At 41.4% G+C, this 25233-nt stretch overlaps 2 protein-coding genes across 8 annotated transcripts in view; one reads left to right on the plus strand and one right to left on the minus strand.

Moving 5' to 3' along the window:
* pdss2 (prenyl (decaprenyl) diphosphate synthase, subunit 2) overlaps positions 1-11775 on the minus strand; it is a 33254-nt gene extending 21479 nt beyond the window's left edge. For both annotated transcript variants that reach the window (XR_014916947.1, XM_085442480.1), the window contains exons 1-2: positions 11238-11775; positions 3201-3335 (exon numbers count right to left, since the gene is read on the minus strand). Coding sequence is in view for 1 of the 2 variants with exons in the window: in XM_085442480.1 (XP_085298606.1) it covers positions 3201-3335; positions 11238-11488 (386 nt within the window). In the remaining variant the exon portion in view is untranslated. The remainder of the gene's footprint in view (positions 1-3200; positions 3336-11237) is intronic.
* The window catches only part of sobpa (sine oculis binding protein homolog (Drosophila) a), a 69990-nt gene continuing 56173 nt past the window's right edge, over positions 11417-25233 (plus strand). For 5 of the 6 annotated variants that reach the window (XR_014916945.1, XR_014916946.1, XM_085442476.1 and 2 more), the window contains exons 1-2: positions 11417-11478; positions 16854-17166. Coding sequence is in view for 3 of the 6 variants with exons in the window: in XM_085442476.1 (XP_085298602.1) it covers positions 17071-17166 (96 nt within the window). In the remaining 3 variants the exon portion in view is untranslated. The remainder of the gene's footprint in view (positions 11479-16853; positions 17167-25233) is intronic. The other variant, XM_085442478.1, reaches the window with a different exon arrangement.

Raw genomic sequence — 25233 nt, forward strand, 5'->3', positions numbered from 1 at the left:
CGCCATCAAACACTGCCTTGCAGATCTGTGTGCGTCCCTGTGTGCGATTTAAAGAGGTGGCCTGTCCATCACACGGCCTGCATGATGCACAGTAGCATGGTTTTCATTTGTCACAAAAAATTAAGAGGTGTGGTGGGTACAAGTTGGACTGTACATGTATGTGCCTGTGTTTCTATCCATCTATCTATCTATCATGGTGGTGCTCTGGTGAATCATCAGTGTCAGGCAGCAGAGTGGGAAATGTTTTACAAATGCTGCCTGTCAGGAGGGAGGAGACCATCCCCCGGAGGTTTCAATCACCCCCCAAACCCGCCCCACCCTGACTCCCTCCATCCTTCCATCTCGCCATCAGCAGAGGTGCTAATGAGCTCATGAGAGGTGGGGGCAGAGAAAGAGAGAGAGAGAGAGAGAGAAGAGGCAAAATAGTGCAAATGAGGTGATCAAGTCATGCTCTGTGTGTGTGTGTGTTTGGGTTCGGACCATCTATCACGCAAGTGAGAGAATGCAGCATGTTGGATTTGGTGATCCGGTGTCACAGGGATGTAACACGAGGTGACTGTGTAGAAACTCGCGGCCTTGCAGACCGAACGGGGCTGGGCTCGAGCTCCTCCACAACGCCTGGCTTATTTCAATTAGTTCTAATATTAGGATGTTTCTGCACAGACGCGGCTCCACTGCACACATGTGCCTGGTGCCAGCTTGCAGTAAGAAAGGAGGCTTTCAGGCTCCCAGCACATAGCCACGCCAAACACAGCAGTCACTTCTGGAAACCACTTGGCACACACCCACACCCCTGTTCTGAGCTGCATGCTGCTAGTTGGATATGTGTGTGGAAGCCTGAGAGGACTGTGGAGCACTGCCTAAAGTATTTTAGCATCAGAGCATCAACACCACATTAAACACTTTTTATTTAAATATGTAAAATAAACTGCTGTGTTAAGTTTGTGATTTTGTTGAGCCATTTTATTGCATTTACACCATATTTAGACTTAACAGTCTGCAGCTGCTCCCTGAGGCTTTGTTGCTCATTTTAAAGAACTCTAAACAACTGAGACTGAACACCTCCAGTCTGGAAACCAAGGCTGAAACTCCCTCCATCTCAAAGCAGTTTGCCAGAGTAATTGATGGCATTTTGTTGAGAACATGAATATGATGATTTCAGTTTAATACGTATTTGCGAAGATATGCCAGATTCATACTCTGGGGAGCAAATTTATATGAATCGTGTACCAATCTTAGTTTAATACTAAAATTTAACTTCTAATTAATGCCGGAATTATGGACGTCTGTAACATTTTTTAAAGCTATGACACTCAAATGGCTAACAGTGGCAAACCAACCCAATGGGGATGACTGGTTAGAGTGCATACAACCTGGGTGCAAGGTGGTAAACCCAGAAGCTCCAGCAGCCAAGAGGATGGAGGATTTGGTCCAAGCGCTACTGGAATATGATATTATTATATACTACCTGGGCTGTGGCATATATAAGCCTAAAAATATAATCTTCACCTCTCATGACCAGTGACAGCGGGGAGTTTCAGCCCAACTTAATAAGCAGACATAATAGAGCTAAAACAGTAATACTGAATAATCTTTGCACCTGTTCCCTTTCTTAAAAGCTTTAAAATTATTTATAGTATTAGCTGTTCTTCTAACTGGCATTTGCTATGTTGCTAGCCAGTAAGCATACCCATAATCCTCTTTTTCTATCGAGCAATGACGAGCTGGTCCTGGTGTTTCTTTCTGGGGTTTTTTTCCCTGGTCCTGGTGTCTCTAAACCAGGAAAGGAAGAAATAGAGATTCTGGGTTCATCCAATTCTCAGGAAGCTGTATTACGAATGCTTTTGCAATATTTCAGGATGTGTGAGCTATTGTTTGCAGAGTCTAGCTGTGTGTCCGAGGTAAACCAGTAATATTTGACTATTTCCATGTCATTGTGTGTTCAGTACCAGTACGTCTGGTCCGATTGGACAGATCTGTTTATTTGGGTTTGAAAAATTTGAAATGAGCTTGGTTTTTTAGACACACCTATTCTTATCTTAATTAATCAGTTTTTACAAATAAATTTTTTAAATTAAATTAAAAAAAATAATATTTGCACGAATTTTACGTGGCCGGTGTGTAAAGACCTTAACAATGACCTTTGTTTACATAATGGGCTTCATGGCTTTTTTTCCCCAGTACACCGTGAAAAACAAACAAACAAGAGACTAAGCCTCAAATTTACTGAGGTCACAGTTTCTCCTCAGACTTCCATACAACCAGAAATCTTATTACAACTAGTGGAGTCTCCCCCTGTTGGGCATGAACAAGAATGCAGGTTTAAGGTATTTCAGCAGTGGCTTCACTTTTCAGTCCCAGGAGCTGCGTCTCTCTTTTACACCATCTATAGTTTCAACTGATGCCTGGGAGGCCGCTGAGCTCGTGATACACTGACTGAGAAGTGATCGTGAGCCTTTACAGAATTCCCCTTCCCTTCTTTGGCCACATTTCTTGTCTATCCGTAGACCAAAAAAAAAAAAAAGTACTTTTTTTTTTTATTATCAAATTTTCATCAACAAAAGTTTTCACACCTCATGTACATTTTTCAGGCTAAAATTTCTCCCTAATGTATTTCCCCTCACAATTACCCGGAATCTAAATATAACCGAATACAATACAAAACACTTGATCTTGCAACTGCGCCTGTATTGTCTCCATATTTCATCATATTCACAGGATGATGTAGTGCTTCATTTACAGGAATTGATATGAAGGATAACCACAGAGGACGAGATAGAATTACCTGACACGAGGATTTTATTTCACTGTTTATCCTTCAGCAGCCATGTAGCAGGGACAAAAGTGGCATCGCCTTTCTCGCTCGGCTTGCCACGCACATTTATGGCTCTACGATCCATCGCTACAGATGTTCACACTGCCCACTGTTTTCCCCCCGAACAGCACATACATGAAAAGTGAAAGCCTGGCTGCCTGTGTGTGGTTACAGATTTGATTTAGCAGCCATGCAACTGCAAATGAAGGTGGAACATTTAACCTTCAATGAGAAAAACAACCAGCTGCAGTTTTCATGTTATGTATTATAAAGAAAAAAAAAAAAGCAGAGACGAGTGTTTTAATTGATATTTGCTAACCAAATCTAATTACTAATAAGCAGAGACATAATTATCACAACAGTATCACGATTTGAGGTGATTTACCTGGGGTAGATGCCACTGACCATGTCTTGGGCTAGGAGATCGGAGGCGGCGTAACTTGGCCCTGCGGCTTTAGACAGCAGCAGGACAACCAGTCCCCTCATCTGAAGGTTGTTCTTACTGTCATAGACGAAGCCTCTGCAACGAAACAGCATCAGCATTAAAGCGCTGCCTCTCACATGCAGCACTCTTCATTGTGTGTAGTGACAACAAAAGCAGCAATGTTTTGGCAAAGACACAGAGTGTGAAGTCAGGACCAGCTGGAAGTCTATCACAGGGCAGACACAGAGCACAACCATTCACACCCATTTTTACACCTATGGCTAATCTAGAATCACCAATTAATACATGAATTTGGGATGAAGCCAGAGCGCTGGGAGGCCCCACGCAGGCAAAAGTACATCCAAAAAAGACCTCTGCCAACCAGCCATGTTCAAACTCACAGGAAGATGTAGCAGGTACCACTTATGCTTACTCCACTTACTGATGTTTTGCAGACATGTGACCAATAACCACGTGATGTCAACTTGCCTTACATTTTCGACATGTGACAATGATGAGTGAAAAGCTCCGATCAGACAAGCCTAAAAACCTATCCTAAACCTAACCTATCTCTCTCTAATCCTAACCTCTGAGTTGGACACAAACCAGCTGCAGGCATGAGGCACAACTCCGCAGGTGAACCTGCTCCATTTTTGGTTTGCAACACAATTTTTCCACCTTGGATAGTAGTTAGTTTTTCTGCAAAATACTATGGGCAACTGTGGCAATCTGCTGGCAACCAAAGCAATGACTTTTGGTGCAACACCTTTGAATTCGATGCCACCCAGAGGAATCTGGCAAAGTGCACGTGGCGCCATCTGAATGACCTCAATATCTGCTTCACCACCACCTCGGTTTAATTCTTAGAAGGCAGTGAAAGCTAAAGTTAGGGAATATAAAGCATCATGTTCCACTGGCATGGGATGGTAATACTTTTATAAAGTTACAGTTAATAAACTTTTAATTTAAACAGCTAAAACAGAGCAGTAATTGTCTTATTATCTACTGTAATAAAGCAGATGTGCATGAGTCAGAATAATCAACATTTATCTTGGTATTTCTCTCAGTTCATCATTTGTCTAAAATAAGATGTTTTAGCTCCTCCTCCTTCTAAGATCACACTTCTTCTGATTGGTTGCCCTGCAAAAACAGTAGGTCTGCTCTCACATTCAGAGATGACCATATTTTTGATATCCCTACTGTTAGACACCCATACATGCAGCATATTTGTTTCTCTGATCAGAAGTGTTATTTATCCAACAAAGGAGCTTTTCAAAATATTGCACATTGCATGCAGCAGTAGTATCGCACTTCTGCATATTCATTTAATGCCATGTTAATTTATAGTTACTGCTAAACTTTATTCCTGAACACAGAAAATAACAAGAAAAAAATAAATAACAAGAAAAAAATGATAATTTTTTTACTGCAGGACTTTTTTTCTTTTGGATTTGAAGGGTTGTGGTGATGGAGGTGGTCGTGGTATTCCCACCCCCTTCACCAACAATCTTCTGAGGTGTTCACAGAGGCACACGCACACCCACGAAGACACACACACAAACACACAGAGGCCAGTGGTAGCTGCTTGTGTGGTGGGCAGATTAAATATCTTTTTAGTCTCTCTGGGGAGCGGTTAGACAGAGCACCTCTAATCCTGTCCCTATGGGAGCCCCTTGTGCCATGAATCACGCTCTCGTTAGGGGCTCCGAGGCAGACGAGCAGCCACGCCCCCCTCTGCTCGAAGCCCAGACAGCGGCCTTACCAACCTCGAGCCCCCACCCTCTCTGACCCACCCCTGCGCCACAGAGGGGGGGGGGGGGGTGGTGGCGGAGGAACCCTAGACAGATAGTGGATGTGAGAGACGGAGCATGAAGAGAGGGAGGGGACGGAGGGAGATGGAGGGAATAGAGGCCAGACAGAAATGGGAAAGCGTGAAAAGATGACAGAAGAAAGAAAGAGGAGTGATTCACAGTGTTGTGCTACCAGGAGGAAAAATGCCCCCGAGCTTTGCCCCCCCCTCCAAAAAAAAAGAAATAGAAAAAAAAAACCCCAATCACATAAAACACCTCAGTTTCCAGAAATTTATGATGACACTGTGCAGGGCTGTCTTTCATCGCAGCTCAGAAGATTTATTTATGGCTACTTTAAATTTCTACCCAGTTGGAAAATAGTTGCTGAGACCGGGGCGCTGATGAACGCAGCAGCACGGCCCGTTGAGCTAAACCGACCAGAGAGCGAAAATTATGAAGCTGTGGAGTCCAGGGAAGCCTGTGGCCTGAGGGTGGCAGATGATTAATATTTATGTCACCATCCGCACCAGCATACATCAATCAATCACAAACGCCCTCCTGCAAAGGGTGCAAAGGGGGTGGGGCAAAAAGATGATGTGGTAGAAGAGAGCGGGAGCAGTAAGAGAGAAATGGGCTGCTGTCATTTTAAAAGGGTTGCGAACAGGTCACCACGCCTTCTGCTCTGCTACTGCAGCCCAGGAATTCGGGAACTTTAGCCACCGTCCAGTACCGGCAGGGATTAATGCATGCAAATGTATGACCTCACATGTGGCGTCGTATTGATCCCGTGTCTGCCTTATCCCCCCCAGTTTGCCAGGATTTAACAGATTTTATGCAATGCATCCGCCTCTACAGTGCACAGCAGATACATTAAGATGATGATATGTTTAGAGTATTGACTAACAGTTTAAACCGGTTTCCAGGATTTGACTCATATTTCCATAAAGTCAGGTGTACAGCAGGCAGTTCCTCACTGTAAAGCACAATGTGTAGCTGCTTTTAATAACACTGAAAGGATCCACTGATTCTTCGACTCTCTGTGATCCACGGTCCTTCTGCATTTAGTATTAAGAAAAAATTCTTTAAGACATAAAGTGGTTTGATCAATGTGACATTTTCAAACTATTGTGTGTATCATTTCAATCAATATGACCACCTATGCCACATGCTGAAACTACCATTTAAAGTTGAACCAAACCATAGCGTTTGAGGTTTTCTCCAATATTTTTTAAGAAAGAGTACCAATCCTTTTTCTGTTTCTTCACACCAATTTTGGCCCATCTTTATATACTTTTTAGGTCGGCACTTTTGTAAATACTCACAGTATGAAAGTGAAATATCCTAAAGCTATTGTGCAAAAACTAATAACAATACGTTTCTAAAGGGGCCAGGTAAGAGGCAGTTGTCGATGTTTTATTTTCTCTTCTCAGTAGTTTAAAATTATCATGTAGAGCAGAGAAGAATTAAAAACTGATTCTCTTGCCAAGTTATACACAACCAAACTTAATGGATAAAAATAATAAGGCAGATTTCAATGTTTTGTCACATTTCACAGCAACTAAGCGCACCATCTCATCTTCATTTTATTTGTCATTTTGCATTTATATGTGTGTACATTTTAATTCATTTAAATAGTCCAAATTTGTAATTCTAAATTGACTGTAGGTATGAATGTTAGTGTGAATGGTTCCCTGTGTCTATGTGTTAGGCCTGTGACAGATTGGCGACCTGTCCATGGTGTACACTTTGATAGCTGAGACAAGCTCCAGATCCCCTGTGATGCTGAATTGGATAAGTGGAAGAAAATAAATTAATTGCAGTGCTGGAACTGGATGCAGAGTGGTAACAGCATAGACTGTATATAAAAAATGGACAAAGCCTGCATAAATGCTAAAGTTGATTTTGGACTCAACGTTAGCATTTTGGGGGGTTTTTTAGAGTCAGAAATGATGGTATTTGGATGACAGAGTGAAGCTAGTGAAGCAAGTTATCAGCTAGTTTTATTAACACTATTCTTAGCCTTTCTGCTAATTTATCCCAGTGGGCACTTATGATACTGCAACAAACAGAACAGAACAGAAAAGAAAAGAAAAGAAAGTGCTGCTGCAAAACGATCAGTCACTAGTCCTTGTTTAACACATTATTCCATCGAAAATCTACAGCCTATGCAAAATGGAAACTAGCCTCTTTTTTCTAATTTAACACAAATTAAAGTCTTTTTTTATAACACATTTGAAGGTTAAACACTGGCAGCAGCTACTTGTTCACATATTTGCTATTGGGAGTGTTTTTGTCTCTTCAGCAGTTCTTGTCTTGCTCTGGACTATTCAAAAGACCTCCGCCTATCTCATCTATTCTTTTGTACACTATGTTATAACCCTTCAGTCATGCCCACTGTGGGGGCTGAAGATCACATGCAAAGAGTAGAAGCCAGTAGAAGGGAGTTCTAGTCGAAGTCAAACTCTCAAGGACTGTCCTTAAAGCAAATAAAGTTTCTTCTCTCTGGGCTGCAGGCCTCTCGCTGTAACTCCACACTTCGGGGTGAAGTTAGCTGAGCTGCAGTTTTTGAGAATGAAAGGAAAGGAAAAACCGAAACCCAACTCCACGAGGGTCTGCCTGTCTGCTATTGTGGATATTTTTATCTGCCGCGCGTCTATGGCGGAGACACAGAGGGAAATACGAACCAGCCAACCCAAGCTGACAGTGAGGAGTCAGACTGTCAAGAGGTCTGCTACACCCCTCCCCCCCCACAGCCTCCCCACCCCCTGCTGCTACAACACCCAAATGGATTGTCATATCAGATTTAGGTGTATAGGTTATTACACCCTTGGGTTCCTGTTTCCAACACACCCGTCCGCATGGCAGGATTGAGTTCGAGGACTCTTCTTGTTTTCTTTCCTTAGTGCTGTTCCTGATTTCTTTTGATAAAGCAAAGTTCAGGTAACTCCCCGGATAAAGTTCAGGGATAATAATGAGTGCCGAGCATTTTTAGTCACTTCCTCTAAAATCCTTCACTGGACGTAAATGAAGGACAAACATATTTCTGAACTTGCTTTTGCACCATATAAACTGTTGCAAAAAATTAAAAAAAGCTTTTGGACTGTGAACTGAGAATATTGTCTGCGGTTCATCTACAATAAATCTTTATTATAGACAGACACATAAAGTTGCAAATCACACAGTTGTAATTTTTGTGTCTTTATTGAATTCACTGGTTGGAAAAACAGAGTCAGTGGGTCTGAAATGTCTTGATTGAACAGCCCTCTTCAGAACAGGACTCTGATTCTTACTCTAAAAACAAGTTTCTTTTGAACTTTGGATCATTATCCTCTTTCCTCACTTAGACAACCTCTCCTAAGCTTCAGGTCATGGACCGCTTTCCTCTTCTCCTCCTTCAATAATTACAAAGCACAACACACATCAAGTAGCAAAGCTGACCCTAACCTGGATGGTTCCACCACCATGCTTCACAGTTTGGATTAAGCTTTTGTCCTGCAGTGGCATTTTTCCATCGATCCATTCGCTTCCGCTTATCCTTTTCAGGGTCACGGGGGGCCCTGGAGCCTAGATCAGCTGTCATAGGGCACGAGGAGGGGTACACCCTGGACAGGTTGCCAGTCTGTCGCAGGGCCACCACACAGAGACAGACAACCATTCGCACATTCACACCTATGGGGCAAACCCCCCCCCAAACCCTCCTTTGAGCAAGTGTTTTAGCAACAGTGGAAAGGAGAAACTCCCTTTTAACAGGAAGAAACCTCCAGCACAACCAGGCTCAAGCAGGGTTTCAGTGCTGTAGTTCTGTCTGTAACCAGACTGAAATTAAGCAAAGATACTGTTTCCTTCAACAATCTGGAGCTGACGAGCAACAGCTTTGGCCAAGCAGTTTGGAAATAAACAAGAGTTTGGAAATTGGCCTCGAATTATTGTTTCCCTGGATGTTTTAAAGTAATCTGGACTACAGCCAGATGAAAGGGATTGATTGATAATAGTGTGAGAATCTTCCCCAGATCTTTTGGATATAAACTGATTTGAACTTGGACAACAGAACTGGGTGAGAGACTTGGAGTGGTTGAAGAGGTACAGACTCACAACACAAACTTCTTTCTTCCTGTCTATACTCTTAAAAGTTTTTATGGAGGTGTTTGTATATAAAAAAAATCACTCTGAGCTTTATTTATGAGCAATGTTATACCTAAAAACCTTGTAGTAATTGACTTTTTTTTGCATTTCTGATTCATGCGGTGATACATTTGTAAAAATCCTTGAATTAAACACGTTAAAAAACTGGAAAAACAACTTTTGCACCTGATTTATGTTCTACAAAATTATGTTGGTGCAATAGTTGCCCTTACAATTTTAGCAAATTTGTAATACAAAGATATATATCCTCTGTTTAGGTAACCAACCGGGGAGTTTCGGGGTGATTTCTATTAGTTTATATCTTTAACATGTTTAATTGTAGTGTTGCACCTTAAGTCATCAAAGAAATCCTGCTCATTCCAAATATTTCTTGCAACTAAATGAACCAAATTCAGCCCAAAAACACTTTTGTACAAGAACTCAATCTTTATTAAATCTCAGCCAGTGGCCCCATTCTCTTCACATACAGCAAATTTTCTGCTGAATTGTTATGAGGGTTAATTTGTTTCTTCCTGCAGAGAGCTCCACACTTCAGAGTCAAGGCTAGTGCCAAACTTCTTAGCAGAAGAGCCTACAGTTGCTATCATGTCACATGTAGCTAATACATGTTATTGTAAGACAGAACAGCAATCAGAGTAATGCATTTAGTATCGGTTTATAAGTTTCCTCGCATCTGCCAGTCTTGCAGTCAAAGCTGGGAAATTAACAGGCTATTAGCTGGCTTTACTTATGATATTATAGTATTCACATCAAACTATGGACACTTTCAAACACTTGACCACAGACTAAAGTGAGTCCTCCCTGTACCCCTGCATCAAAATGTAAAGAATGAAGCACTGAAATTTACGTGTATGCACTTTTCCAAATACACATAATTAAACTCCACTCTCAACGCATCGGCTGTTGCTTGACTCAAAGAAACAACAACAACAACAACAACAAAAAAAAACCAAACAATAACTGCTGGTTGTGGTCAGCTGTTCTGTAACCTGACGGTGACAGAGTAATGAAAGGATATACGAGGATAAATGAGGTCAAGTGCAGTTGTACAGTTGGCTTGGACTGTCCTATCATTATTTCATGGCAAACTAATGAAATAAAATAAAATCTCTGGATTAGATTTAATGTCTAAGACCACAGAAGAAAGTCGAAGAGGACAACTGATGAATTTCCTTGGTTCAGAAAAACATCTTCTCAACATCTGAGTCAAGAACACTCTGGAGGACATGTCACAGTCTACATTCAAGACTACATTCATGAATGAAAACAGAGGATTTACAGCAAGGTGCAAACCACCGGTTACACGCAAGAACAGGCAAGCCATTTTAGACCTTAACAGAGAACACCTAAAAGAACCTGCACCGAGATCTGAAGCATATCACATTTGTCAAACATGGTGTAGACGTGGGCATGTATGCCTGCCAGCACCACAGGTAGAGTTTACAGAAGAGAAGCATGACCTCAGAGGTGTACAGGGCTACACTCTCTGCTCAGATTCAGCCAAATGTTGCAGACAGAGCTCCACAGGGGAAATCAATAATCAGCCGACGCACACTGCAAAAGCAACCCAAGAATGGAATATTCTTCAATGACCAAGTCGGTCACCTGATCTCAACCCAAGAGAGTATGCCTGTACAGTTATTAAATACAAAACGGAGGGCAGTGAGACCCATAAACAGGCAGTAAAGCATCTAAAGGAAGGAAATGCTGTATATGGTGATTTCTATGGGTTCTAGACTCCAGCAGGTCATTGACTGCCAAAGATACGACAAGAAAATAAACAATGCTTTTATTTAAAGGTATGTTAGTTCGTCTAAATACATCTGAGGCTCTGAAATAGCTGTAACACCTAAAGTAGTAATGCAGAATTATTTTTAAACCCCTCAAGTTAAAACTGAAATTACGCACTTTATTCCCATATTTCCCTAAAAATCAAGTTTTTAACGTATTTTAGCTAGCTGCATTTTCTAGATGTTATTTTTTTATTTTTTGCAGTTATCTATAATAAACTCGCTATCTTTGTGTTTCTTTGTATTTATGGGGACCTGGTGAACCCGGTGTTTACCTGGCAGTGTTGAGGAGAGGGTGCTGAGTGCCGACCAACTTCCTCAGGTGCATGGCAACGTTACTGAGCTCGTCACTGAGGAGGCAGCGGAGGCTCATGAAGGAAGTCGGATATCCCACGATCTTCTCAGCATCGGAGACAACTTTGCTCCAGTTTGAGGATCCAGAGCTGGAGAACAGACTCAGCGTCCTCAGACGTCCTCGGCTGGACAAAGCCACGCAGGACAGTCGTGACCAACAAGGTGAAAACATCTTCTCTCCTACTTAAAAACACTCGAGTAGCCCACAGCTGCTTCTGACAGCAGCTACTGCAAGTTTAAACCGCTCATTCAACCGCTAATGCTGCCACATGTCATTGAGCCGAACCGCGTTTAAAAATACGTAAAAAATAATCTCGAAACTAAACAAACAGAAAGTCAAAGTCAGAATATACAGTTGTATTTCACTACCCACGACCTGCCACTGCAAGCCGCCATTTTTACACACGTGATACGTTACGTCGAAATACGTAGTTAGGGCTGTTATCACATTCCGCCACGCCCCTGCTCCGGAGAGCACGCCCAACCAAACTCCTTTTTAAAAAAGGGGTATTTTAAAAGTTTGGGGCGGTGTTTTAATCGAAATATCACAAGGTGAGTATATATATCATAAAAAAAATTTTATTTTTTATTTTGACACAGTTTATTCAGCGGCAAGACCCTACATGTGACGACTGTAAAATATTAGTGACAGCGCCATATTAGAGTCACTGAATTTGTAGATATGTGAGATTTTCTTTCCCAACCTAACCGTACAAAATGAACTGTATAGAAGCTTCTGCCTCTGCCAGGCAAAGGTAACTCCAGTCAGTAATGTTTTACTTTTACGGAGTATGTTCAATTTTCAACTTCCTTTTGAGTAAGTTCAAATTCATAGAAATGTAACTCAAAATTTAGACCTAGTGAGTCAGAATTTTGAGATGCTCACCTGAAATTGGCTTATGGGCAGCAAATAAATAAATAAATAAATAATGAAAACACCAAAGGTCGGTTGCGGGAAAAAAATCCATATTGTTCATTGACTAAAAAATGTTTTAGTTTTTACTATACATGTGTTGAGATTATTTTCATTTAACACTTTTGTCTCACAAATTTGCTATTTTTATGGTAAGTTTGTCATGGTTTTTCCTCCTAAATTTAATACTTTTATTTTATATAAGCATGCAGAGGTGAGCTATTATTATTATTTTTATTATTATTATTGTTATTGTTGTTATTGTTGTTGTTATAGTGTAATTAATAAGCTAATCTTTTTTTGGTCACTTGTTAAAAACTGCTGTCAGCACCAGCTTTTTAAGAGAAAATGTTTTATAATCCAGGATCAGAAAAGCAGGTGAGTAAACCAGTAAATACAGACCTTCAGAGTGTTGGTAGGAATCAAACTGGAATGTATGCTGGCGCCAGTGAAACTGACCGACGTAAATGAATATGTTATTTAGTGTCTTTCCACAAGTCTGAATGAAGACACTGAAGCAGAATGGAGTAAAATATAAATACTGACCAAATAAGGAAAAAAATGTGTTTTTGATTTAATCAAAACTAAACTTTAACACCTAAACTAAACATCTATCGTCACTCTCCACAATGATAGCTCAATATTTTGTGGGCTGTTTAACCATAAAAGCCTCCACACACATCAATGACAACAGCACTCACCAACAGCAACAGCCTCTCAGAGCAAGACTGCAAAACATGCTCATTAATGGCTTGATGAACATATCAAAGACCACGTGGTGTTGACCCATCCACCAGATCTCCCCAGATCACATCAAACAGATGGATTTTTCTATTTGGAGGAAATCAAGCTAGTACAACCATTCCTGTTTATCTCTGGATTTTTGAAATGAAAATCCAGAGGTTACAAATGACTTAATTAGTCGAGCCTGAAACAATGTAAGATAATCTACTAATATATAGAAACAATTATTTTAAAACAAGCAAAACTGTAAACTGTCAAAATGTTAAGTTATCATTAACATGTGTTATCCAGAAGTGAGCAAAGATCAAGAAAGGTCTCTGCATAGCAGAAAGAGCAGTGTCTGTGGTCTGCTAATGTGAGGGCCCATCTGCTTTCCATTTGAGTTGGATGTTATTACATACACATTTGTAAAGCTGCTGAATGAGGGCAGCACTGCTCTGTGATTTAATGTGTTTTATATGTAATGTGTGATCATTAGAGAACATCAGTTCTCCTCAGTTTTGTAAAAAAGCAGCCCTCTTTCTTTCTTTCTTTCTTTCTTTCTTTCTTTCTTTCTTTCTTTCTTTCTTTCTAACTGACAGTGACATTATTTTGCTCCTGCTTCAAACAGCTGTGAGTTTCATATTCAGTCAGATTACAGCAACTTAAAGACATACTTCCTGAGATTTTAGGCCACTATGCACTCACTTTTGGTTAAATTGTGGTTTAGGCCTTCCCTAACTTATTATGTGTTTGTATTCAGGCAAATGTCAGATAAGAAAACCATGAATTTTAATGTCATGTCACATACTTCAGCTAAGGAAAACCCCTTGAAAATATCAACTGATTTCAAACTGTAATAATGAAAAGTGAGCGTCCTCATGTTGCAGTTCATGTAACCCAATCTTTGTGACTATATAACCGTTCCACAGTGTGATAAGGTAATGCCCTCACAGCCTCAGTGGTTTAACAAAGCTTTCATTGAATCCTCCTCCATCTGCTTATAACAGGACTGCAGAGAAGTCTGTCAAGGACAGCTTACACAACATAGAGCTGCATCCTCTTTTACTGTAGCCACTTACAAAACACACACAGATACAACGTTCTTGTGTTTAGGCAGTAGGAAAACTGCACTTTGTAACTGAGCCATGTATTCCTTTTGGTGATTTTGAGCAAAGAAGGTTAGGATCAAATTTAGTTTTAGCAAATTTGTACCAGAATTCTACTGATTCATGTAAGATTGCACACTCTGAGAAAATAAAGTACATTATTGTATCTTTAGAGATGCATTTGGGCTGTACCCTCTAAGGTACTTCTCTTTTACCCTAGACAGGACTTTAAAGGACCTTGAAAAATCTGGATAAGATACTTTATCTAAATAAAAGTCTAAATGAACTAAAAGAATATGATTTAAAAAGCTGAATCTAAGACACTATGAAGTCAGTAAGTCAGTGAGCTCAGATATGAGTGGACGGTTCAGACTGATAAAGAATTAAACTTGTCAGTTGTATTAAATGTTTTTATGCATCTTAAATAAAGGTATAATTTTAAAATCCAAGACTAGAAGTTTTACAGAATTTTGGTTTACATTAGGCCAAACACAGACCAGATGTTGAAAGACCTTAAAATTATACACATGTACCCTTAAGTCCAGTAATTTGCTTTAGGGTGTACACAGGTGTGGATTTTACATGTACGATCAAAAATTCACTTCGACTGTAGCCCTTTTTCAAAGTGTTAGATTTAAATTACACTAAACCAGACTGCTGTAAACCTGGGGGAGCACATTAAAGAAAGGGCTCCTGTCATGTAGCTGAGCTGCCACTTTGCAAGGCATGGCAAGAGCATGTAACACACAAGTCATCTCACCCTGACCCCACATCACGGTTCACAGCTCCTGTTCCTGCTGATTTTCCGGCTCAAATGGGTGTCACTATGCCACAAGCAGCCTCAGCAGCAGCAGCACTCTCAGCAGCTTCCCTTATTGTAATTCCACTTTAAGGCAGAGGGATGCATGAACCTCACGGCCTTGTATTCAAAGAAATATCACAGAGTAAAGGGCAGCTGGATCAGTTTTGTATGACACAAAGAAAATGATGCATTTTAGACATGAGGAAAAAACACAATTTATAAACATTCAGTCACATTGTCTTGTTTAAAGAGCTTTGCAAGACCAGCATGTACCGGCATGAATGTACAGTATATGCGATAATGTGTATACTGAGCTGATACATGTTTTCCTCCGGAACAATCAGACTCAATCAATATGGCCTACCGTGATTTATTAGGACAGATTTTTTTTTTACTGTAGAATATTGGATGGTAATGGAACAACTGCAGTAAACAGGATTGATCAGTATAGTGGAAACCACATTGTATAGATCAGCTCTGGAATTGATTTACATTTAAACTGTTGGACTCGTGCTCACAGTTGTATTGGAAAGAGAAATGTCCTGTAGGACTTCTGTAGTATCACTCTCATGAATCTTTCAAGTCTCTGCAAACAGGTGTAATCAGAATAAACCTCAAACTAAGTAAAACTCTGTGCTCATCTTGTCTTTGAGTTGCAGCACATTTCCACACTTCCCCGAGCTGGCTTCTGGCTATACCACCACTATCGCCAAGCTCTGCTTGTAGACCATCTGACCATTGGGGGGGATAACTGCTGCTTTGCTTTGCTATATCCATGCATCTATCTATCTAATTTGAATTTGAATTTGAATATTCTGGAGCATATCCCAGCTGTCAGTTAATGAGGCAATTCAAGGATATCAAAGATATATTTTAAGAATTTCCCATAAGTGCAATGGGCATTGAACACTTCTTCAGCTACCGTGCAGCTCACAGTTTGGGTTCAGGAGACAGACACTCTTTCTTCTTTTAAGATTAGGCTCCAGTCTTTCCTTTTTGATAAAGCTTAATTAGGATTGGATTTGTTTACCCTGAACCAGCTCTAATTTATGCTGCTTAGGGTTCAAGTTGCTGGCATACTTCGCATGATGCACTGAAGATTTCTCGAGCTCTCCCCATCTTTTCTTTCTTTAAGTTTGTGTTTGTGTTTTGTCCTGTTTGTTGTTTGTGGCCTCTCTCTCTTTCTCCTCACACCCCAACCAGTCGTGGCATGTGACTTCCTCCTTTGTGAGCTTGGTTCTGTTAAAGAGGAAGGGAGATCTTAATATTATAGAGTCACATTATAAGGCCTCTTGAGATGGCCACTTTTGTGAACTGTTGCTATATAAATAAAAGTAAATGGAAATGACACAGTTCGTGGCCTCAGTTGGTCCTTTGCATGTTGAGAAATTAGTGAGAAAAAGCAACACTGTGAGGGCCAGATGGAAACTTAATTTCAGGCACGCTGTACTTCCCTTCTGTCTGCGCGCGCGCGCGCACACACACACACACACACACACACACACACACACACACACTTTATTTATGCACCTGCTCCACACTTTTCACTAAAATTCTCTTTGCAGGGAAAATCAAAAAGACATAGTTTCACTGAACCCCTGCAACACTGGCCGACCTACTGAAGCGCCACAGAGCTCTCCACCCACTGTACTTGCTCACTTCTTCCTACGCACTGAAACTTTGATTTCGTGGTGTTAAATGATTGAAGGAGAAGGGTTGGGAACTAACAGCATGATTAAATGTTGCTATGACCAACAGCAGGCTCCCCTGAAAAGGCTGGAGGACTGTGTGGGGGCACCTGTTTGCTGGTTACAGACTGTCACCATGAGGAAGCACCGCTAAGTGGATGTGACTGCTCTGATTGCACTCCATGGGAAAGCGAGAAGAAATAGCCTACCTCTGATCATCAACGCGTCATATAATGTTTCAGCGGACGCCCCTCCCCCTGTCTCGTTTTTTCCCCTCACTCAACCTCTCCTTTGACTCACAGAGGCGGCTCACCACTGGCGCACGGACCGTGGAGGATACGGGCAGAAGATGGCTGACTTAGCCGGGCACCGCAAGCCCTCGGCGGCATCACCAGCGTCACACGGGCCGCTGAAAAGCTGCAAGACACCCGCCGTCTGGCGACTGTAAACAGCTGCCTCTCTCAACCCCTCCTCTCCCCTCCTCACCGCAAATATTGACAGAAGTATCACAGAGAAAACATGGCAGAGATGGAAAAAGAGGGCAGACCTCCGGAAAATAAAAGAAGCCGAAAACCAGCTCACCCAGTGAAAAGGGAAATAAATGAAGAGATGAAGGTAAAGGGGGATCTGTGCCCAGCTGCATGTGATTACGCGTGGAGTGGCTGTGAGGAGCGTGCATGTGTGTTGAAGCACTAGCCAGGCAGTGAAAGAAAATACGATGCACTGAAGTGCAATTGGCTGCGTGATAGTGAAACTTTAATTTATGATGTTTTGATTTATCCAAGTTCTATTGTCACATCCACGCTGAACGCCAGGCTCTAAGCGCAGCCTGCCAATACCGCCTTGCACAATGGATGCGGCACCCATTCACAGCTACTCCTCTACTATTAAGTTTTGAGTCAGTGGAGGAATACTGTCGCTTCAATTCATGGCATAATCTATCCGTTTGTGTGCCCTGCCTTTCATGGCTCACCCAGAGTTAATGGAAAATCCAGTGCGTCAGTGAAGGCGTCAACAGAGCTTCTACTATTACTATTAATACTGCTACACTACAGCGCAGGGGAGAGCGGCCAATGTGCATAATTAGTGTAAATCAATGGGGGAACACTGGTTTCCCCGCGATGCTTTTGTGGGTTTGTCTCTGACTGGAGATGTTTTTGTATGCCTGCGTTTGTGTGTGTGCTTTTGCTAGTGTGTTGACCAGCTGCCCAGAGGCGTGTGATCCAGATGTGCGTCTGTGAGCTTTACGCACCCGACAAGAGCACATTGTCTCCCGGGATCGACCTGCACGATTCTCCCCCGTCGACATTCAAACACACGTTGTTTCTATTCCTGTGTTTTCTATTTTTTTCTTCGCTCGGTACACATTGTGATATTTGAGCCGCGAGCTCCGTGTGGTTCATTATGGAGCAAAAAAAAAAAGAAAAGAAAAGAAAGTGCTCGTGGCGTCTGTGTGTGTGACAGAGGCAGGCTGCGTGTCCGCTTTGTCTACATCTCCTCATTGTTTGTACACATCTGGCCGGAGACGCAGAAGTACCCGGTGTTTTCACGGTTATGGGATGAATGTGCAGGTGATCACACCGAGAATAACTGCGGCAATTGTAAATTTTTATTCTTAGGTTGTCAGAGGAGATGCGAGGGTGCTGGCGTTGAGCGAGTCCTGAAACAACCCTGGAATAAAAATAAATAAATAAAAAAGAGCTTTTTTGTATGTAGACCCCTCCAAAATACCCCCGCGTTCACGTGTCACTGCTTCACTTATTTATTTGTTATTATTTTTAACTGTACAAAGAGGGTAATGTGCACTTTACTGATAACAAAGCAGCTGTCAAAGATGCATAAGAATGGAGCAGTAAACTGTAATAATTTTGCACAACTTCAAACCAGTGCAATCTACTGTTATTGCCAGCATTTGCTTGAACAGATGCATGCCTTCACTTTTAATTCTCAGAGTCCTTGTTTGTCAGATAAAATTCATTGTAAGCCTAGAGGAAGGAGAGTCCACGCTGTAACAGAATTTTAATTGAATGCACATTTTTTTGTGATGAAATGAGACCCATTTTCTCAGGAAGAATAAAGTTAACCCATCTTTCTCACTCACTCTCTCTCTCTCTCTCTCTCTCTCTCTCTCTTTCTTTCTCTCTGTCTGGTCCTGATGGCAGAAGGGAGGGATGCAGGGTTGTGGTGGTGGTGGAGGCGGGTGGGTGGGTGGGTGGGGTGTGTGTCAGGCAGGGTTTTCTCCATGGAGAAATTTCCCTAGTTCTAGTACTAAAGGTGTTCTCAGAGGAGCTTTTAAAATGTGCCCAATGTTTCCCAGCTGCCTTTTAGGCAGAAGGAGGTGTCTTCCTGTCAAATTCTGTAGCACAAGTCTAGGTTTGATTTTTGTCAGTTCTGTCATTATTTCAGACGTCAGCTATCAGGCTAAAAATCTATTCGCAAAAGACACAAATTAAAAAAAAAAATCACACTGAATGTCTCATCTGATAATTTATCACTTTGACCAAGTAATTATATGATGCCAGTCATCAGTCAGAAATGATGTTTTATTTGCAGGTCTGTGTTTTGCTGTTAGATGACAGATTTTGTGACACGGGTCATCATTCAGGATTCAGCAGAATTGACATCTCTTGTATGTTTTGGAGAGGTGTCATGCCCGTTAAACATCTCATTTGAATGGCAGCAGCTTAATTTGTCATCACTTTTATTTTTTAAATTTTGAATATGTGAGCAAATAAAGCTGTCAGCAGCTTGTGGATTTTAAGATATGACAATAAATGCGTACGGCAGTGCAGTGGATACACTGTAGAGCTGTGCCGATGGTGTGGAGGGAAAAGTGATGCCGCCTCGTGACAACTCCAATATCTCCATCAATACCAGGGGAAGCTACTAAAGGGAGTAGCAGATGTGGTTAAGGTGTCAAAACACCTTTAAAAGGCTAAACAAGTTCGATTGCAGCTCCTTACACAACCTTGGATTTCAACTCTCATTACATCACACAAGCTGTTGTCTATACACAATTAATTTAAGACACTGATCCAGTGGTAGAAAGTTCCACCTGCGTGCAGCCTTCACTTTAAATACCATGATTAATAAGTGTAATTTGGCATATGCAAAACCTGGATTCAGCTTTCTGATGCTCCCTGCAGAGCTGCAGTTAATTAATATTATGCTGCAGAGTTGCATGATGGTTGCCTCCTTCAGAACACCAAGTCCTGAGTTTAAAAGTATTGATTTTCTGCAGAAAACTTTTAGGTTCTTCTGTTCAGAACAAAAACAGACCTGATTTGTTCCCGTCTCCTCTTAAGATTCCCTCATCTTCAATAATACAAACCAAAGCTGGAGGAAAACACAGAAGGAGAGAGTGAGGCACACAATGTGCCCTTTTGAGGGATCATACTCCTCTGAAAAACTAAACAGTCTGACAGTGTTTCCTTCATCTGGCTGCTTAATGTGCGCCATGGTAAAATAAGCCTCGGTGAGTAATCTAGGAGAAGGAGGAGTGGGCTTGGAGGGGATATGAAACGCTGGAGAGTGGGGTAAGAAACAGGGGAGAAAGGAATGTATACAGCACTGGGCTGGCTGAGCTGTAAAAACTGTAACCCGAGCGTCTCCGCTGTATCACATATCAAGGAAAGTAAAGGGAAATGAAAGCAGAGGAGAGGGAGCATGGGAGTGGAAAAGTGGAGAGGAAGGAGGAGGCAAAGAGGAAACTTGGCGCGTGGATTCAGGAATTTTATCATGGTGTATTGTGTCCTGCTCTGGTTTCCACCCGCAAGGTATCCAGTTTCCACCATCATCATTACCACAAGCCCTACTGGCCATGTTTGGGTCTTACTGGAGGGGAAACAAGGGGGAAGACAGGCAGAAGCAGGGTCAGCTGCTGAACTTGTGACAGAGAAGTGTCAGCTTGTGAGGCGAAAGTATCAGGAGTAGGTCATCAATAAGCTGCTAATTATCCTGCAGATTTAAGTGAAAGCTTGTAAGAGTCCCTGTGAAAAGGGTATTTTACTGCAGATGGTTTCCAATTATTGACTGTATCGATCTGGGGTAGGCAATTAATTTTCCCAAGGGGCCACATGAGAAACAATAGGCCACACCAGTAGGCTTCTAGAGAACTAAAATTAATATTGAGCAGAACTAAGTTCCGCTTATTGGTGGCCTTTGGAAAATGAATTGCCCACCTCTGGTATAGATAAATACACTTAAACATCATAAACATACTGTGTGACCCATAACCTGTAGAGCACAAAGAGGACATCAGAAATGGCAAGGATTTACAAAAACATTTGGAACTGCAACTCGGACAGTGAAGCCATAAAAATCCATGACTATAGACTGTATATAAAAGATAGAAATAGCCGCCGTGTCACCAGTTTGTCACCATGTTATTCTTTAGTAACTATATTTGAACGAGAGGGTCGACTATTTGCTAATGCTGGCAAGCTTGGCGAGCAAGGTACCACCCGTATGCAATGCACACTTGCTAATAAGCACTACAATTTAACTTACTAAAAGCAGTTGCACTGACTCATTAGAGTGCCCATTGATACGTTTAATTGCACCTCTCTCAAATTAGCCTAGCATTTACCTGTTGGTCTTATCATCTGCATCAATTAAATTTTTAAACTGGGATTAAATGTTTGCTGTCCGTGAGTCCTCTTGGGTCTAAGTCAGCGGTTCCCAGCCTTTTTTGTACCACGGACCATTTTATGTCCAACAATATTTTCACGGACCGGCCTTTAGGGTGTCGCGGATAAATAAAACCAGTACCGGTACCAAACAGAAGAAGATTTATCCATAACACATGGGAAAAGACCCAAGGAAACCAAGTTAACGATAAAAACAATGAAAAATAACAATATAAACTGAGAAAAACCCTGAAAACCATAAATTTCGCACCCAAGCCTCAACTCTCACGGCCCGGTACCAACGACTCACGGACCAGAACTGGTAAGAGTAAGCATGAGGGTTGGTGCACGTGTCTGCATGACTTCTCAGACTCATCCGTGGAGAATTTACATTACAATGCACCAGCTAAGCATGAGCCCTAGGCAGTCCAGCGGTCCGTGTCTTGTCAGGAATTGAGTATAATCTAAGCCTCAATAAAATAAAATATTCAAGTCTAAGGGTGAGTCAACCTCAAGTGGGCATTTGAGGAACTTGAATTTCTCACACGTTTATTTTGGCTTCATTTTTTAAGCCCTCTATGTTGCAACTTGACGGGCATATAAGAAATAACCTTTAAAAACGCTCAAATCCACATCTACAGGGTCACAGTGACCCTGTAGATGCTTCAACACCTCTTTGATGGATTGTCAACTGCATATGATAAGCTTCATAAATACAGTCCTGAAGTATTAGATTGCACTGGATGAAGGTGTCTGCAGTAATGTAGTGGCCTCTCAGTGTTAGAGATGGCAAACAGTAGCGTCTGCTCTGACAGCTCAGTAGAGGTGCTGTCGCTGTAAGTCACTGCGTTTACAAACAGTCTATGTTTATGTACTATTGTGCCTATTTGTGAGTTTTCATAATTTATCTTTAATGTTTCCTTAATACACTATATGGCTTTGTCTTTGTTTTATCACTCTCATGCTTCCTGCTCTCATCTGTGCTCAGAGGGTTTTGCATCTTCAGTTTTCTTTAATTGTCTATAAATGCCATCTACCTGCCTGTGACTGTAGGTGAAAATTGTCCTATATTTGCATAACGCGACTTCACTGCTCACATTAATTAACACGCACAGTACCTTTGAAATAAAATAAATGTAGACCATAAATAAACCATTTTAGGAGAAAAGTAAAGGCGAAGAGCTTGAATTAGAGAGGCAGTCAGCAAACACAAGCAATACTTACTTCTTAGAGTACTTAGTACTTGGAGTACTTAGTTCTCCACCCATCACATGTTAGCAGAGAAGGATAAAAAAAGCAAGCGTGCTTCATAGGTGTTGTATTTATACTGTATATACAAAGACATTTAGTGTTATAATCCCCCCAATGAATCATGGAAGGCTGGCTGTATCCGTTTAAATCTATGTTTTTGTTACATTTCTCATTTCTTTGTTTACTTGAAAGCGACAGAGCTCATAGATTAACAGAAAAATACCTGTAAATGAGCCAGCTTTAGACTTATGGGGTAATTTTCATTTACTGCCCTTGGTCTGTTCCTACAAGAGCAACAAGAATATCAGTGATCATTCCAAACTGGATCTATCAGGTTTTCCAGTGACTTAGCTTCTAGAGGTTGCAAGTAGCCTAGAATGGCTGTTTCTGGATTATAAGGAGATAAAGTCCATAATAGTGGAGATACATTTTACATACATACATCATTTTTTCCGCAGCATTGCAGGCATTTTAAATCAGGATAATGATAAATGCTTAAATCTGAAAGCCTGCAAGTCAACAAACCGATTCAGTAAGTCAGCTTTAGCGTCTGTTCCTGTCCACAGTGGGCTGACATTAGCCACTCGTGTACTGGTCGTAGCAGACCAACTCAACTTTTTTTTGGTATGAATTCAAGCCTCACTGTAAAAGAAGGGTTATTCTATTTCTTCTTTTGTTTTTAAATACAGCGTATAATTATCTTTGGTCATTTCATGGCTTTTTGAAACCGCAGTTCTAGAGCCAGCAGTCAGTCCCTGCTGTCGTTCTTTCTCTTTACTGCTTCACTGACAAAAGAGCACATGGGTAACAGCAAGTAAAGTTGTAGCTTTCACTTCACCTCTTCACCATTGCATGGAGAAACCAACACAGTGATGAATGTTCTGTCTTACCATCAGTCAGCATGAAAAAAAACATATTTCAAGGTCGATGTCGTGTGAAGGTCCCGAGACTCTGAGACATCCACAGGGCTTGTTAAGTCGGGCTGAAAGGGTGTGCTGAGGAAATTTAAAGGTACTTTTTGTCATTTCCATCACCAAATTTTGAGGAAAACTTTAACTACCAGAAGGTTAAAGGGAATAGATAATGCTACTTTCAGCTGCTCCATCATTCACGGAGGGTCGCCACAGTGGGTCACTCCACATCTTTGATTCGGCATAGTTGTTTTAATGCCACACGCCCTTAGTGAAGGCAAGACCAAACAGGGTTTGTGTCTCCTCCCGGGATCAAACCAGATGTGTTTTTCTTATTATGTGAATTTTCTCACTGCATCTTCTGCTTGTACAAATCGATATTACTTGAAAGTACCTGCTGGTCCTTGTTCAGCTTCGATTGATAGGTCTTCCGCACAATGTAAAAATAAAGTAATAGTGGTTGTTTTAGTATTGCTATAGTTTATTTAAACATTGGAATTTTAACAATAAGTTCCTTTAAACAGATAATCCACCTTATTCTTTTGCGTTTTCCCACGCAGTCAGAGGTAGTCTTCTAACTGATCAGAGGTAGTCTTCTAACTGGCTTTTACCTTCAGTTCTGCATTCATTATGTCGGGTTGCTGTGTTTGCTCTGTGGAGCTAGCCCAGTTTCACAGCACTGTTGCAGAACCTCCTGCTGCTTTCGTGTTTGATGATCCCATTGGAAAGATGCACGAAGTCCAGAAAACTTGTTCTTGACCAGGCTTTCCAGGGAGGCACCGTCCCCTCTGAATAACTCAAAACATGAGGCAAAACACATGCAGTTAGTCATTTTTTCCAGTGAAGAGCTTCTTTAAAATGAATCCATTGTTTTACTTCACCAGTGAGTAGTTTATAGTAATATCCCTCAGCAGGTTGTCTGCAAGGCATTATAAGTTATAAGTTTTTTTTAAAGGCTGTAAAAGAGAATCCACCTTGGAGAAACACCAATTTCCTCTGATTATGAGCAAAGACTTCAGCAATTGGTAACATCACAGGCATTCACAAAAGCTTTGGGAAAAAGATTTTGCAGGGACTTTAGGCTGAAGGTAGAATCGCCTTTATTTCTCTGTCTGCACTGCAAAAACTGGAGACCATCATGGTTCTTAGAGCCTCCTTTAAAAGTTCATTTTTTTTACCTTTATCGTTTTACAGCATTGGCAACCACCATCAAAACCAAGTCCAAATGCTGGGTAAAGATAAGCCGTGTAAACAACATCTGTTGATGCAAAACTAGAGAAAATGAACTGACAGGGAAGTCCAAGATTTATGCAAGGGAGGGAGTAATGTGCAAGTTTGACTCCTCAGAATGAGATATGAACTTTCTTGAGATCAGCCAAAATCAGGAAATCAGCAGGAAACACACTTTGACCTCAGTTTTGTCCAAGGCTCTCGGAAGCCTTTCTGCTTATTACAGCAGATAAACAGAGATTTTGTCCATTATGAACCAGATAAAAAGGCTATACATCCAGTGTAACATACAGATACCTGCAGCTGCCCTTCTGCCTCTTGCTCTCCGGCACATGCGGAGCCAAAGTTGGTGCCGCTGCTTTGATGAGCCGCCAACAGGGATTAGGTTCCCCTCTTAATAACGCTCCCCCTTTCTCGAAGTAGTGGGGTGACTTAGAGGACAGGATGGTAGGAAGGAAAGGGAGACACAGAGAGATGCTGTGTTTTTGTCTTGGTGATGTGGTTATTTTACAGCTACATCCGTTTACTCAGGAGTACATTCAGCTTGGGTTATGCTCCATCTCGTTTGTTCAAAAGGAGGATTTTCTCCTGGGTGATTTTGTTCCTCCCGAGGTTTCATCCTTGCAGTTGGGCTAATTGCTGCACTTGTGCCTGCCAATTTG

Source organism: Copadichromis virginalis, linkage group LG19, assembly GCF_057382275.1.
Source record: "Copadichromis virginalis isolate Kocher_CV1m ecotype Utaka linkage group LG19, C_Virginalis_male_GT1.1, whole genome shotgun sequence".
NCBI classification, from domain to species: domain Eukaryota; kingdom Metazoa; phylum Chordata; class Actinopteri; order Cichliformes; family Cichlidae; genus Copadichromis; species Copadichromis virginalis.